Source organism: Chlorocebus sabaeus, chromosome 17 (assembly GCF_047675955.1).
Source record: "Chlorocebus sabaeus isolate Y175 chromosome 17, mChlSab1.0.hap1, whole genome shotgun sequence".
NCBI lineage: Eukaryota > Metazoa > Chordata > Mammalia > Primates > Cercopithecidae > Chlorocebus > Chlorocebus sabaeus.
The window spans coordinates 38,795,193-38,812,520 of record NC_132920.1 but is presented as its reverse complement, the minus strand read 5'-3'; the positions used below and the strand labels follow the sequence as shown (position 1 = coordinate 38,812,520).

General features: G+C 42.4%; 1 protein-coding gene across 1 annotated transcript in view; it reads right to left on the bottom strand.

Moving 5' to 3' along the window:
* Nucleotides 1-3,356: 3,356 nt before the first annotated feature.
* LOC119626745 (uncharacterized) overlaps nt 3,357-17,328 on the bottom strand; it is a 45,566-nt gene continuing 31,594 nt past the window's right edge. Inside the window, exons 5-6 of the mRNA XM_073006180.1 lie at nt 11,185-11,413; nt 3,357-7,865 (exon numbers count right to left, since the gene is read on the bottom strand). Coding sequence (XP_072862281.1) covers nt 11,257-11,413 — 157 coding nt within the window. The 3' untranslated portion in view covers nt 3,357-7,865; nt 11,185-11,256. The remainder of the gene's footprint in view (nt 7,866-11,184; nt 11,414-17,328) is intronic.

Below are 17,328 nucleotides of genomic sequence, written 5' to 3'. Positions count from 1 at the left end.
ACAGGTCATTACAGGATGTCTAACATCCCTGCTCACCATCCACTACATAAATAGCGGTAGTGAAACCCAACCAAAAATGTCCCACAAGTCTCCAGAGTAACCCCTAGGGGTCAGTACTGCTCTGTCGAGAACCACTGGTCTAAGATTTCCAATTCATGTTTCCTTAGAATGTGAACTTAAAGCATTTATAAGGAAATCTGAGTACAGAATTCCTAATTTTATGCTTTCCTCCTTATTTACAGATGCTTTTTTCCTGCCTCTAATTCAGGAATTTATTTTAGCTGTTTGCCTTTGAGTGCTCTTCTTTTATATAACTTTGTTTTACAAAAACTCATATTTTACATAAACTCATTTTCTTTTTACGTGAACTCATATTTTATTGCTTTATACAATATTTCATTAAATTATATATTCAAAATTACAAGGATGATTGTATTGAGCACGTTGGCAATAGACACAATTGACTTGACAAGTAACTCATCTGAGGAAGTAGAAATGCAGAGTGGCCAATTCGTTATCGTTACTCAGCCTGTCAGAGCATCAGTTCTTTATTGAGGAAATGGTGAGTGTGGTTAATCCAATAACAGGTTAAGTGGAAATTGGTTAAGAGAATTTTTACTGTAAATGCATCAGTTTGAGTCCCATCAGTATTAGCAAAGCCTGAGTGTGGTGGCTCATGCCTGTAATTGCAACACTTTGGGAGGCCAAGGTGGGTGGATCGCTTGAGTTCAGAAGTTCAAGACCAGCCTGGGAAACAGGGAGGCCCCCGTCTCTAGAAAACATAATACAATTAGCCGAGTGTGGTGGTGTGCATCTGTGATCTGAGCTACTTGAGAGCCGAGGTGGGAGGACTGCTTGAGCCCAGGAGGTCAAGGCTGCAGTGAGCTATGACAGCCACTGCACTATGGTCTGGGTGAACAGAGGGAGACTCTGTCTCTAAAAATATATATATATATATAAAAGAAAATATTACAGAAGATTGGTTAATGCCAGTAACTAGGATTGCTGTAGTTGTAATGAAATAGGCACTTTTATAGACTTCATCCAAACCACTTCAATTTTACAGTAAGTTTCAAGAGTTATTTTATAAAGACTTAAAATGTTCACATCTTATCTGGAAATACTGTGATATTCTGGGAATTCTGTATGCTAGAAAATAATCAGAGAGTTTAGTTTTTAAATTATATACAATTTATTGCTTGTATCGCTTTTCATAATAGCAAAAAATAAACAAATGTCCAAAACTGGGGAAATCATTAACTTTTATAGTACCCACAATGATAGAATATTATCTATTCTACTTTAACACCACTAAATTGTGTCTTTAAAGAATGCTTAAAGATGTAGAGAAGGCCGGGCACGGTGGCTCACGCCTGTAATCCCAGCACTTTGGGAGGCTGAGGCGGGCGGATCATGAGGTCAGGAGATCGAGACCATCCTGGCTAACACGGTGAAACCCCATCTCTACTAAAAATGCAAAAAATTAGCCAGGCATGGCGGCGGGCGCCTGTAGTCCCACCTACTTGGGAGGCTGAGGCAGGAGAATGGCGTGAACCCGGGAGGCGGAGCTTGCAGTGAGCTGAGATCGCACCACTGCACTCCAGCCTAGGCGACAGAGCGAGACCCCGTCTCAAAAAAATAAATAAATAAAAATAAAAATTTAAATTTAAATTTAAAAAAAGACGTAGAGAAATGCTCAGGATATATTAAGTAGAAAAAGCAAGCTTATGTACATTATGCTTTTGTTAAAAAAGATACATGTAGAAATGACTAGAAGGAAATATGCCAAATTTTGATTATTGATGGCTGCTGGGATTACTAATGATTTTATTTCCTGCATTATATTTTTCTGTATTTTTCCAAATTCTCTAAAATGAACAAGTGTCACTTTTATGATATGGAATAATTAAGTGATACTGCTTAATTTGCTAACATTTACTTTTTTACCTTTTGAGTAAAATAAGGTATTTTAACAAACATGTCTGCTACCCAAACTTCTATTCAGGATGGTAACATATTAAAGATTAGAAGATCCTTTTTTTTTTTTGAGACAGAGTTTCACTCTGTTGTCAGGCTGGAGTGCAGTGGTGTGATCTCGGCTCACTGCAGCCTCCGACTCCTGGGTTCAAGTGACTCTCCTGCCTCGGCCTCCTGAGTAGCAGGAACTACAGGTGTGCACCACCACACCCAGTTAATTTTTGTATTTTTAGTAGAGATGGGGTTTCCCCATGTTGGCCAGGCTGGTCTCGAACTGCTGACTTCAGGTGATCCACCTGCCTCAGCCTCACAAAGTGCTAGGATTGCAGGTGTGAGCCACTGCACCCGGCCTTAGAAGATACTTTTATATATTAAGTCACTCAAAACTCTGTATGATTAAAATGACTTGTAATTCCAAATGATCAAGTTCCATTTAGTGACATGCAAAATTTCTTTAATCATTTAAGGATAATGTTTAGTTTAGTTTTGTTTTTTTTTCGTTTGTTTGTTTGAAACGGAGTCTCGCTCTGTCGCCCAGGCTGGGGTGCAGTGGCATGATCTCGGTTCACTGCAAGCTCCGCCTCCTGGGTTCATGCCATTCTCCTGCCTCAGCTTCCTGAGTAGCTGGGACTACAGGCACCCGCCACCATGCCCGGCTAATTTTTGTATTTTTAGTAGAGACGGGGTTTCACCATGTTAGCCAGGATGGTCTCGATCTCGTGACCTGTGATCTGCCCGCCGTGGCCTCCCAAAGTGCTGGAATTACAGGTGTGAGCCACCGCGCCTTGCCCATTTGTTTTTTTTTTTTAAGTTGACACAGGTAAGTAAAAGCCCATGAAGGAAGTTCGCATTATTTTTATCTACACTGCCTTCTCTTAGCCGATTCTGAAGGAACTTTCTTTGTTGCTAATATTCATTGTGTATTTTAAAACTGTAGTCTAAAATTGTACCATAAACCTACGATCTAATTTAGCACAAGTACTGCCCTGTGTTTATTTAAGAAAATATAACCAGTGCATGTTGAAAACCAGCACAGTATAGTCATCAGTATTTTGAATAGCCTCGCTACTCCAAGGGTGGCCATGTACCGGCAGCATTGGCATCACCTGGGAGCTGGAGAAAAATTAAGAATTTCGGGCTTCATCTCAGACCTCTGAATCAGAATCTGTATTTTCAAAGAATCCTCAGGTGATCTGTGTGCACAATAAGGTTTGAGAAGCACTGTGGTGTAGACTCCTTTTTAAAGTCGCTAGTATTAACAGAGAAGTACATTTATCTCCAAAATATGATTTTTTTTCTCCCACTCTTTAAATATAGTAAAACTCTTGTTATTAAAAAAAAGTAAGGGTTTATGTATATAATCCACAAACACAGGAATGTAACAAGTGGAATTTTTTCTTTATTTTATTCTAATTTTAAAGCCCCCACCCCCCATTTTTTGAGAGGTTAGAAATTGAATCTCAAGAAATTCAGGATTTTTCCTGCTGCTTTTCTCTAGGGTAAAGTCTTTTTTTTTTTTCTTTGAGACAGGGTCTTGCTCTGTTGCCCAGGTTGCTGGAGTGCCGTGGTGCAATCTCGGCTCACTGCAGCTTCCACCTCCTGGGTTCAAGCAATTCTACCTCAGCCTCCCAGTAACTGGGATTACAGGGGCGTGTCATCATGCGTGGCTAATTTTTGTATTTTTGGTAGAGAAGGGGTTTCACCATGTTGGCCAGGCTGGTCTTGAACTCTTAACCTCAGGTGATCCACCCGCCTCGGCCTCCCAAAGTGCTGGGATTATAGACATGAGCCACCATGCCCGGCCTAGGTAAAGTCTTAAATTCCTGTAATGTCTAGAAGGTTGGAGGGGACTGAGCATCTAGTCTTCCATAGGTGACCCCTTCTGTGGGCATTTGCTAAAATGTCAAATATCCCATTTGGTCCTTTGTTGTAAGTCTATGGAGACTGTTATTTTACCATCATTCATTCTTATTGTTGAGGCTACTTCAAGTCTCCCTTGCTATTTGATTCTGCTATTTCCATGCTATGTCAGCATACAGAGAAATCTTTGGAGCTTAGATTTCTTCTCTACATTTACCCACAGAGCACTGAATCGGTTGCTCTAACATCAAACAAGACCATGGGAAACTAACTCTGAGATTTATAAAAGGTACTGCTTAATAGACACATTTCACAGCCATTTCTTCTCAGGGATCTTGCTGAGTTCCAAGGGTTCTACTTGGGAAGTCAAATATGAGGCCCCTCTTCTTTGATTTTTATTTATTTATTTATTTTTAGAGACAGAGTCTCGCTCTGTCACCCAGGGTTGGAGTGCAGTGGCATCATTTCAGCTGACTGCAGCCTCAAATTCCTGGGCTCAAGTGATCCTTCCACCCCAGCCTCCCAAGTAGCTGGGACTAAAGTATGTGCCACCATACTCGGTTAATTTTTAAAAATTTTTTTGTAGAGACGTGGTTTCACTATGTTGCCCAGGTTGGTCCTGAACTCCTGGGCTCAAGCGATCCTCCTGCCTTAGCCTCTGAGAGTGCTGGGATTAGAGTCGTGAGCCACTGCTCCTGACCACCCCCTCCTTTTACATCCCCAGACACCTAAGTCTCAGGACTCCATGATTTCTCTTTATCTTAAACCACAGGTGCAGAGGAAAGTAGCATCTCTTCACAGGGACTCACTGGATCTAGGGGCTCTCCCTCCTGACTCCCCTCCCTACAACTCAGAGCGTGAAGGTTTAGATTTTCAGAAGTCAAAGGCCTTTTTTTTTCCCTTTGGTAACGTCCTTGGACTCATGGTCTAGCTGCCTGAATGGGGACAGGCCTTGTGTGACACAGAAATGCAGGGAGAAAACATTTTAAAATATCCTGTCATGTGAATAATAGGACAAAGGACTTAGTGGGGTATGCACAGCATGATCGAGAGCACACAATGACATGAAATGTTCTTATAGAGCCAGAGAGCTGCAAGTATGAGACGTGGATTCTATACTGAGAATATTATAATCTATGGAAGCAAACTGCATAAAACTAAGACACAACGGCAAAGCAAAATATAAACAAGAATAAAGTAAGTTTAAAAGCAATATGAACTACCCTATTTAGGACTCTTCATGGGACTGTTAGTGGCAAGTTATAGCACCTGAAGGACTAGTTTGAGGCATTCACTCCTAAAGGGACAGTTCTCTAAATCTGGCATGCATCAGAATCCCCTGGAGGGTGTGCCTAAATACAGGTGTCTGGGCCCCACTCTGATTCCGTGGATCTGGGATCGGCCCTAGAATCTGCATTTCTAACAAGTTCGCAGGAAATGCTGATGCTCGTTATGGACCACACTGAGAAAAACTGCACTAAGTATCAACATGTTCTATGGATTTGTGGGTTCTACTCTACAAACTCACTGTAAAATCATCTATTCAGCAGTCCTTCCTGATATCCCTCATCCTTTCACCTGCAGACCCACCCAACATAATTAAGATGTGTCCTTTGGTTAGTCCCAATTCCCTTTCCAAAAATGGCATAAATGAAATCCCTATTTTATTTTTTTTCAACGAGACAGTCTTGCTAGGTTGCCCCAGCTGGAGTGCAGTGGCTATTCACAGGTGCAATCACAGTGCACAAAGCCTGGTTTTGAACAATCCTCTGCCTCAGCCTCCTGAGCAGCTGGGACTACAGGTGTGTACCACTGTCTCCAGCTGAAGTCTATTCTTGATAGCCCCTCTTCTATGCATTGCTTTAAAGTTAAGAAACATACTCCTCACTCTGCTTTCCCTCCATTTCCTGTTTGTTCCTCCCAGTATACCCATGGAAACTTTGTTCCATTGTAAACATATTCTCCCACATTCTCAGCATTTCATTTCTACTTGCTGTCCTTGTTCAGTAAGATTTCCAGAATCTGCTTCCAGAGATCTACCGCAATATGGTGATGCTTGTTAATAGACTGGAGACCAGAGGGTGAGGAATGAATAAGTGAATTTAGCAAGACTGCTGGATATACACTCAATATATAAAAGACTATTGCATTTCTTCTTCTTTTTTTTTTTCTTTTTTCTTAAGAAGGCTCATTACAACCTTCACCTCCTGAGTTCAAGTGATTCTGTCTTAGCCTCCTTTGTAGCTGGGATTATAAGCATGCACCACCATGCCCAGCTAATTTCTGTATTTTTAGTAGAGATGGGGTTTCACCATGTTGGCCAGGCTGGTCTTGAACTCCTGACTTCAGGTGATCCGCCCACCTCGGCCTCCCAAAGTGCTGGGATTACAGGCGTGAGCCACCATGCCCGGCCAGAAATTATTTTTAAAATGTTATTGTCTAATCATTTATCACTGTTTTATTGAAATGCAATAGATTTTTGACTGGGGCAGTTGCTCATGCCTGTAATCTCAGCACTTTGAGAGGCCAAGGTGGGTGGACCACCTGAAGTCAGGAGTTCGAGACCAGCCTGGTGAACATGGCAAAACTCCATTTCTACTAAAAATACAAAAATGAACCGAGCATGGTGGCACGCACCTGTAGTCCCAGCTACTTGGGAGGCTGAGGCAGGAGAATCGCTTGAACCTGGGAGGCAGTGACTGCAGTAAGCCAAGATCACGCCATTGCATTCCAGCCTAGGCAACAGAGCAAGACTCCCTCTCAAAATAAAAAAATTAAAAAATAATTTCATGGCCAGGCATGGTGGCTCGTGCTTGTAATCTCAGCACTTTGGGAGGCCAAGGTGAGACCGCCTCCTCACTTGAGGTCAGGAGTTCAAGACCAGCCTGGCCAACATGGTGAAACCCCATCTCTGCTAAAAATACAAAAATTAGCTGGGTGTGGTGGCACGTGCCTGTAATCCCAGCTACCTCGGAGGCTGAGGCAGAAGAATCGCTTGAACCCGGGAGGTGGATGTTGCAGTGAGCCAAGATCGCACCACTGCACTCCAGCCTTGGCAACACAGCAAGACTCTGACTCAAAAAAAAAATTCATTTAAAACAGCATCTAAACATCAAATACCTAGGAATAAATCTAACAAGATATGCAAGACCTCTATAAACTACAGAACTGTAAAACTGTAATGACAGAAATTAAAGACCTAAAGGAATGGAAGGACATATCATTTTTATAAGCTGGAAGTTAACAAGAAGTAAATTTTCCACAAATCTATCTTTAGACTGAATGAAATTCCAATCAAACTTACAGAAAGATTTTTATGGAAATTAACAAGCTGATTCTAAAATGTATATGGAAATGCAAAGGACCAAAATAGTCCTTTTGGTCTGATCAAAGCAAATTGGATCACATCTGATCTGCAAATTGGAACTGATCAAGCAAATTGGATAACTTTCTCTGCCAGATATCAAGACTTACCATGACATTACAATAATTAAGGCAGAATGGTATTGACAAATAGATCAAAGGGACAGAACAGAAAGTTCAGGAACAGATCTTCACGTAATCTGTGTACAACAAAGATTTAAAACAAGGCAGGCCGGACATGGCAGCTCATGCCTGTAATCCCAGCACTTTGGGAGGCCGAGGCAGGTGGATCACTTAGTCCAAGAGTTCGAGACCCACCTGGCCAACATGGCGAAACCCTGTCTCTACTAAAAATACAAAATTACCTGGAGTGGTGGCACACACCTGTAGTCTCAGCTACTCGGAAGGCTAAGGCACGAGAATAGCTTGAACTTGGGAGGTGCAGGTTGCAGTGAGCTGATATCATGCCACTGCACCCAGCCTGGGTGACAGAGTGAGACCCTATCTCAAAATAAAAATTAATTAATTAAATTAAAATAAAACAAAGATAATACTGCAGAGAAATAGGCAAAGGACAATGCTATAGGCAGATTCCCAGGAAACAGGCTTCAAGATGGAGACTCGCATGCAGATGTTTTATGGGGGAGTGCTTTCAGGAACAACACCTGTAAGGAAATAAAGAAAGCACAATTGAGCTCACGCCTGTAATCCCAGCACTTTGGGAGGCCGAGGCAGGCGGATCACAAGGTCAGGAGATTGAGACCATCCTGGTGAACACGGTGAAACCCCATCTCTACTAAAATACAAAAAATTAGCCGGGCATGGTGGCAGGTACCTGCAGTCCCAGTTACTCGGGAGGCTGAGGCAGGATTGCATGAACCCCGGAGGCGGAGCTTGTAGTGAGCCAAGATCACGCCACTGCACTCCAGCCTGGGTGACAGAGCAAGACTCTGTCTAAAAAGGAAAGAAAAGGAAGGAAAGAAGGAAGGACAATTGAACAGAAGGAGAGATTTAACTGTAATGCAGTTGCAACAGAGGTCTCAGCCAATTCCAATGGCCTTTTAGAGAGACTGCAGTTTGAGGCAAGGGGACCATCCTTGGCCTGTGTACCCCTATGCTAACCAGTCATTAGATGCGAACAAGGGAACCTAAACTTGGATGAGGCAGATCCCTTCCACCAAGGAAAATTCCTGGGGAAAGACTCAGTTATAAGCTATCAGCAGGCAGCACTTCCAGTAGTTGCAGGAATGGGTATCTTGGTCCTGAAACAGGGATCTGGAAAGCTCACCACAGCCAACAATAGAGTGTACCCCTACAGAACAATGTAGGTGTTCTGTCAATTATATAGCAGGAGATGAGTGAAATGAACACTGGCTGGGTATGTGAACTGGCCCTGGGCCAGGATTCCATTCATTATCTGACTCCCCTAAGCCCCAAGGGGCCATGATGATGCTTCAGGTTCCCAGGTATCAATGACAACTTGAGCCTTGTGTCCAACAGTCTTCAAAATATTGGGTATTCCTCTTTCACCAATGTATGGCTACCCTAGTAAATGACTGTAGTTCCTCTGGGGAATGACCGGGGGAAGTCGTGACTGATATGACTTCTATGGTGTTGCAGGGTCATTCTTTCTGTTAACCTGGCCTCTCACTCAGTCAGTAGATTCTGGGTCTGAAAACAGGCTCACGCTTGGGAACTGGGCAAGAGGTTGTGATTTTTTAAAATATTGGGTCAATGGCACTAGCCTTTTCATTTTTTCATTATCTATCTTTGATTTATTTTGATTGTATAGATTGAGTAATACATTTGTTTTACTTGACATAATTCACAGGTTCACAGATTGAGCAATACTTTTGTTTGCTGCCCATCTACTTTCCCCTAGGGAGTCCATATTCTATTAATCTTCTCCATAGCTCTCTTCAGATGATCCTTGTCTCCTCACCACTGCCACCCTGACCTCGCTGCTCATTACGATAATTGCGCCCACCTTGTTTCTGAAGGCTAAGTCTCTGCCCTCTATTATTACAAGACCTTTCATCCCCATTACTGTCAAGCAGCTCAGTTCTGCAACAGCATGTTTTGCCATCAGCTCTACAGAGTACAGAGCGACCACTGAGTTTCCAGTGACACCAGTGCCATCACTGGCACTCTTTACTGTTTTGGTAAATGGAATGTCTTACAGGCATTTCTATGGGACACAGTCAACGGATAGGTTTTCTGGCCATACATAGACCATCCACTCTGGCATGCCCTCTTCTCAGAATAATCCATTATATTAGAAGTCAGGAAAACAGCTCTATTTGGGGAAGAGAGAAAGATAGTAACTGGAAGAGAGAGAATAGGGACTGCTGGTAATGTTCTATTTCTTGACCTGGATTGCGAAAATCCAATAAGCTATATTATTATTTGTGTACTCATTCTATGTTTGCTAGACTTCAACTAAAAACAAAAGTTTTTTTTTTTTTATTTTGCTTTTTTTTTTTAAGGAAACTACGATAAATGGAAAAACAGTGCCAAGAGGAACACTTTGTAGGTTAGAACCAAGACAAAGCATGTTCTCCCGGGTTGTTCACGTTGATACCTCTTTACTGCAGAGTATGGTTGGTCACTCAGTAAAGAACACGCTCTGTTCATTAAAATAATTTTTTTTTTTAATTCAAGGGAGCAAATAAGATGGCCTTCCTTGAAACACTCCTCCCTTTGCTTCCATGAAACTATACCCACCTAGTTCTACTCCCACCTTCCTGACCGGCCCTTCTGTCTCCATTTCTTCCTCTTCCCTTTAAATACAGATGAGAAATACTGAGTGGAGAAGAAACCTCGACTCAATCACTCAACGTGACACCCTGAGCAAATTATATCCGTGTGAGGAATCACGTCTTAACTATGGAGTCCAGATAGTGATACTCCCTTTACTTCCTAACAGGGTTATGGCTAGATTCAAGGGAGAAAGTGGGCATGAACCATTTTGAAAACTGCAGCATAGGAATAGAAGACATTCCTCCAATATTCTCTCCTCAGCAGTAGCCTTTTCTTTTCTGTAATATCTCCCTCCTTGGACAGTTTCACCTACTCTCATGGCTTTAACTATCATCTATTTGATCATTATTTAAGGCAATAAAAAGATTAAAGCTATATACAATATAGGCAGAGCAAAACATAAATATAATATATAATTATATTTAGCCTCAGTGTCAGTCTTCCTGGACTTTGGGAACAAGGCTGGTAGCTTATTTTCCCACATGGAAAAAACTGCCTTTCACCTTTTGCTGTTAATGTCCTTCTGGTGTCATTCATTTTCTCTATCTCATGATCGGGGCATTCCTCTTTTTCCATACTCTTAGTTTTTCACACTCTCTCTGCTTCCTTTCCATTTCTACCCTAGGACAGCAGTTTTCAGACTTTAGCATATAATAATTTACAGAGGAAAACATTATGCTTAGTGAAAGGTGCCACAAAGGACTGCATGATGTATGATTCTGTTTCTATGAAATGTCTAGAATAGGCAAGTCTGTAGAGACAGAAAGCAGATTAGGTGTTGCCTGGGGATGGGGATGGTGGTATGGGGGATGAGGAATACTGACAGCAGGAATGAGATTGCTTTTTGTGGTGATGATTGCACAACTCTCTGAAATACTAAAAACCACTAAACTGCATTTTTTTTTTTTTTTTTGAGACGGAGTCTCGCTCCGTCGCCCAGGCTGGAGTGCAGTGGCTGGATCACCGCTCACTGCAAGCTCCGCCTCTGGGTTCATGCCATTCTCCTGCCTCAGCCTCCCGAGTAGCTGGGACTACAGGCGCCCGCCACCATGTCCGGCTAATTTTTTGTATTTTTTAGTAGAGACAGGGTTTCACCGTGTTAGCCAGGATGGTCTCTATCTCCTGACCTCGTGATCCACCCGCCTCGGCCTCCCAAAGTGCTGGGATTACAGGCATGAGCCCCTGCGCCCGGTCCAAACTGCACATTTTAAACAGGCAACTTACCTCTCACAGTTGTTAGGAAAAAAAAAAAAAAAAATCACAGGAAGGGCTTGTTAAAACACAGATTCCTGGGCCTCACCCCAGGAGTTTCTGATTCAGCAGGCATGATTCAGAAGATCTCCGTTTCAGAGTTTCTGATTTAGCAGAAACTTGCATTTCCAACAAGTTCTTAAGTGATGCTGATGCCGCTGGTCCAGGACCACACTGTGAGAACCACCACACTGGAGTAGCACTGTCCAATAGAAAGGCAACACAAGCCACATGTAGAATTACACATCTTTTCTAGGAGTCACATAAAAATATAAAAAGAAACAAGTAGACCAAGCATGGTGGCTCCTGCCTGCAATCCCAGCACTCTGAGAGGCCAGGGTGAGAGGATCACTTGAGGTCAAGAGTTTGTGACCAGCATAGGCAACATATCAAGACCTTATCTCTACATAAAATTAAAAAAAAATTATCCAGGAGTGGTGGTGCACACCTGTAGCATCAGCTACTTCGGAGACTGAGGTGGGAGGATCACTGGAGCACAGAAGGTCAAGGTCAGGGTAGTGAGCCATGGGAATGAATATGCTAGGGGAGGGCACTCTGGGCAGAGGGAAGAGCAAAGAGGCCAAATCTATTACAGCGGAGTGAGTGAGAAGGAGAGTGGTAGGATCTGAGGATGTTAGCAGATATGACCTGGGCAGAGATCCGACATGTTTCTGTGGTCAGGCTTGTGCTCTTATGCTGCTGCTGTCGCCATGAGAAAACCATGCTCCAGTGAGCCACTGCCCTTCCCACCTGGACTCCAGAGTATTCCACCATCTGAAGCACAGTGATCTTAGCTGATCTGCATGAGCAAGAAATAAATGCTTATTGCTGTATGCCAGTGAGATTGTGTGTGTTCATTATGTAGCATTTTTGCAGCCATAACTAACTGGTACACTTCTATATCCACCTCCATCCTCAGTTTCTCTTCTTTTTTTTTTTCTTTCCTTTTTTGAGACAAAATCTCGCTGTCATCCAGGCTGGACTGCAGAGGCGCGATCTTGGCTCACTGCAACCTCTGCCTCCCGGGTTCAAGCGATTCTCCTGCCTCAGCCTCCTGAGTAGCTGGGATTACAGGAATGCACCACCATGCCTGGCTAATTTTTCGTATTTTTACTAGAGACGGGGTTTCACCATGTTGTCCAGGCTAGTTGTGAACTCCTGAGCTCAGGTGACTGCCCGCCTCGGCCTCCCAAAGTGCTGGGATTACAGGCGTGAGCCACCGCGTCCGGTCTCCCTTCTTTTTTTTTTTTTTTTTTTTTTTTTTTTTTTTTGAGACGGAGTCTTGCTCTGCCGCCCAGGCTGGAGTGCAGTGGCCGGATCTCAGCTCACTGCAAGCTCCGCCTCCCGGGTTCTCGCCATTCTCCTGTCTCAGCCTCCCGAGTAGCTGGGACTACAGGCGCCGCCACCTCGCCCGGCTGGTGTTTTGTATTTTTTAGTAGAGACGGGGTTTCACTGTGTTAGCCAGGATGGTCTCGATCTCCTGACCTCGTGATCCGCCCGTCTCGGCCTCCCAAAGTGCTGGGATTACAGGCTTGAGCCACCGCGCCCGGCCTCCCTTCTTTTTTCTAAGTGGAATGATTAATTCATTTATTTACAATTTTTTAAAAAATATCAAAAGTGTATATATATATATATATATTTTTTTTTAACGGAGTCTCCCTCTGTTGCCCAGGCTGGAGTGCAGTGGCACGATCTTGGCTGACTGCAACCTCTGCCTCCCAGGTTCAAATGATTCTCGTGCCTCAGCCTCTCAAATAGCTGGGATACAGGCATGTACCACCAAGCTGGCTGATTTTTTTTTTTTTTTTTTGTATTTCTAGTAGAGACAGAGTTTCACCATGTTGGCCAGGCTGGTCTCTAACTCCTGACCTCAGGTGATCCACCAGCCTTGGCCTGCCAAAGTGCTGGGATTACAGGCATGAGCCACTGTGCCTGGTCTCAAAAGTTCATTTATTATTTTTTCCCTCTGAGAATTGTTTTGGTTACACAAGACAGCTTTTTATATATAAAGTTCCCATTGCCATTCTTCTATAATTAAAAAAATAGGATCAGAAAAGACAACTATTGGGTGTTGGGCTTAATACCTGGGTGATGAAATAATCTGTACAACAAATCCCTTCGAGACAAGTTTACCTATGTAACAAACCTTCACATGTACCCCCAAACCTAAAAGTTAAAAGAAAGTAATGCCAGTTTATATTTCTTCTATCTCAAGAAGATAATTTTTATTTGGCAATCTTTTAATATTAATTCTAATTTCATTGTGGCTAGAGAACATACACTGTATCATTTCTTCTTTTTGAAGTTTACTGTTTTAAAATTTACTTTGTGAACAAGCATATGATTGATTTTTGTGAATGTTCCTTGGACAAGAATAGTTGTATTTTCTATTATAGGATACTAAGTTCTATTTAAAACTATTACATCAAGCTCGTTGAGGGTTTAATTAAAATCCTCCATAGCCTTGTTATTATTATTAGTCATTTGGTACATCAAACTTTAGAAGCACATATTAAAGCCTCCCAATAAAATTATAGTTTTATGAAAATCTCCTTGTATTTTTAAAAAAGATTTGCCTTATGTAGTTTGCTACTAAACTGCTTGATGTACAGAGAGTTATAACAATTATCTTTATTTTTTATTATTTTTTTTGAGTTGCATTTTCACTCTTGTTGCCCAGGCTGGAGTGCAATAGCGCGATCTTGGCTCACCAAAACCTCTACCTCCTGGGTTCAAGCGATTCTCCGGCCTAAGCCTCCCAAGTAGCTGGGATTACAGGCATGCGCCACCATGCCTGGCTAATTTTTGTATTTTTAGTAGAGACAAGGTTTCTCCATGTTGGCCAGGTTGGTTTCCAACTCCTGAGCTCAGGTGATCTGCCCACCTTGGCCTTCCAAAGTGCTGGGATTACAGGCGTGAGCCACTGTGCCTGGCTCAATTATATCTTCTTCATTTAGCTTTTTATCATTATAAAACAGTCTTTTGGAACATACATTTCTCCTTTATTTTTCATTCTAATTCACGATTGCCTGATGGATCTCAATGGTGTAATCTGCACAGATGGTGACAGAATCCACATAATATTGGTTAGTATGGGCTAGGTTATGCTACAGTAACAATGATCCCCCAAATCAGTGGCTTATAACAACAAAGATTTATTTCTCCTCACGCTACACAAGCCACTGAGGGTCTCAGCTACAATCAATGGCACAGTTTTTTTTCTGGAACACTGTTGGGCATCTTGGTAGAGGAACAGAGAGCACAGAAGCTTCAGCTAGAACTAGTACACATTAGTTTCATTTACATTTCACTGACCAAAATTAGTGTTCACATGATTTTGCTTCATTACAGCAAGAGAGTGAAATCTTTTACAAGGTGAGTCACTGAATATTTATGAGTTATACAGTTTAGATACACACACTGATGTGTGCAGACATTAGAAAAATCATAGTCATACATAGGGGCATTCAATAGCTTGAAGAAAGTAAATCAAGACCAAAAGAAACAAGCAAACAGATAAAAACATCAAAACCCAGAATAGCTGACTCCTGCTATCAGTGGAATTAAATGGCTTCTCCTAGAGCTACTTTTCTCCCTCTACACCAGGGTCTACTGCCTGGGGCCCTTCAGGTAGCACTGGACTGAACATTCTTCTCCCCAGATTAGACAGAAGTAGGACTCTTCTGACACTGCTGGCTCTTTGATACTTCTCTGACATAGTACTGTCAGCTTACAGATGTGCCCCTCTGCCTATATCATAATATTTTACATCACCCTTTCAAGAACCCAGAGCTTCAGACTGGGCATGATGGCTCACGCCTATCATCTCAGCACTTTGGGAGGCAGAGGCAGGAGCCCAGGAGTTCCAGACGAGCCTGGGCAACAGAATGAGACTTCATCTCTACAAATAATAATTTAAAAGAAATTAGCTGGGCACAGTGGTGCATGCCTGCAGTCCCAGCTACTCGGGAGGCTGACGCAGGAGGATTGCTTGAGCCCAGAGGGTTGAGGTTGCAGTGTGCTGTGATTGCACTACTGCACTCTGACCTGGGTGACACAGCGAGACCCTGTCTCAAAAAACAAAACAAAACAACAAAACAAAACCCAAAACTTTGGATTAAGATCCCTTTCAGGATCAAGTTTTTCTTTTAAAGAGAGAGGTAGTCAAGGGTGTTTGTCTAGAAAACACTCTAACTCAACCTTCAGTTCTTCATCATTTCATCTTGGCTTCTTTCTCTCAGCCAAGAATTTCTCTAAAACTCATCCTAGTCCTACACATCTCTGCCATTCACCACCACTATATGTGTCTGGAAGTCTTATCTGTCTTGCAGCACGATCACCATTATTTCCTTTACCATCACTGTGGTAATCATGGGTGCTGCTCACCCTTATTTGGTTCTGTTTCTCTTTTGAACACATGGTAGGACTGCACGTTCTGGCTTCGTTAGGGTTGGTTCTGTGTTGAGTTCTGACATGAATTGTGAGAAGTGATGTCTGTCTTTTCTTGGCTATTGTTAGTGTGAGATTCTCTAGGGTTCTCTTTTTCCCTTTTGGAAAAATACATTGATGTTTTTGGGGGTTTTACTGTTGCATAACCTAGCCTTTCCTGACTGAAACATATCCTTTTTAAGTATTCAAAATGTACATGACAAAGACACTTATAATCTTTAGACACCTAAAAGAGTACAAAATGCTCCACAACACTTGAGGTACATATGTACTCACAGCACTCTTATCTGGCTAAGTCAAAATTAGATTGGCTCAAGCACCAGATGCCATTTAAGTGGGAGGTTCAGAATCATTCTAGTAGGCGATTGCCACTTACCCTACATGCTTTTTCTGTGTAGTCCACACACCTTACGCATCAGAATCACCTGGGGTATTTTTTTAAAAAACAGGCTCTCCTGGTACCCCTTAAATGAGAATATCTGGCAGTAGGAATCAACATGCCCCCCAAGTCATTCTTATGCATACTTCACACAAGATCTTTCTGTTTGAAATTGCCTTGCCCTACTTTGCGTGTCTAATTTTCATACGACTTTTAGACCAACACAATCCAAAAGTACTTTCTGCAGTAATAGAAATGTTGTGTATATGCACTGTCCAATACAGTAGCTATTGACAATTTTTTTTCTTTTTTTTTTTTTTGAGATGGGGTCTCCTTCTGTTGGTGAGCTGGAGGGCGATGGTGCGATCTCAGCTCACTGCAGCCTCAAATTTCTGGGCTCAAGCGAGTCTCCCACCTCAACCTTCCAAGTAGCTTAGACTAGAGGCACACACTACTGTGCCCCGCTATTATTTATTTATTTATTTACTTTTGCAGACAGGGGGTCTCACTATTTTGGCAAGCTTGTCTCAAACTCCAGGGATTAAGCAACCCTATGGCCTCAGCTTCTCAAAGTGCTGGGATTACAGGTATGAGCCATAGTGCCTGCCCACTATTAACTTCTTGAAATGTGGCTAGTGTGACTGAGAAACTAGATTTTTAATTTAAATTAAAATGGCCACATGTGACTAGAGGCTACCATACTGGACAGTGCAGTTCTAGACTGTTAGCTCCTTTAGATCAGAAACTGTATCTTCCATCTCTGTATCCCCTCTGTGCCTGGCACAAAATAGCCAAGTAAATGAAAACTGAAGTAGGAAATAGCCTAGGCTATTTTTGTGTGGTTTTTTTTGTTTGTTTGTTTTGGTTCAGGGTATATTAAGCAATGAAAAAATACAAATATACAACTACAAAAATTATAGTATATTTGAAATGTTTACCTTACATTTACAAAGCAACTTTACTGTCCAATTTTCAAGTACAGTATTAAAATATTAAATCACAGACACATTGGTGTTGATGACAATGCCTAAGAACAGTCATAGCACTCAGTTACCTTTCTGCCTGCAGCTTAACAAATATAAAAGATGCATTAAGAGAACAATGAGGCCGGGCGCGGTGGCTCAAGCCTGTAATCCCAGCACTTTGGGAGGCCGAGACGGGGGGATCACGAGGTCAGGAGATCGAGACCATCCTGGCTAACACGGTGAAACCCCCGTCTCTACTAAAAATACAAAAAACTAGCCGGGCGAGGTGGCGGGCGCCTGTAGTCCCAGCTACTCGGGAGGCTG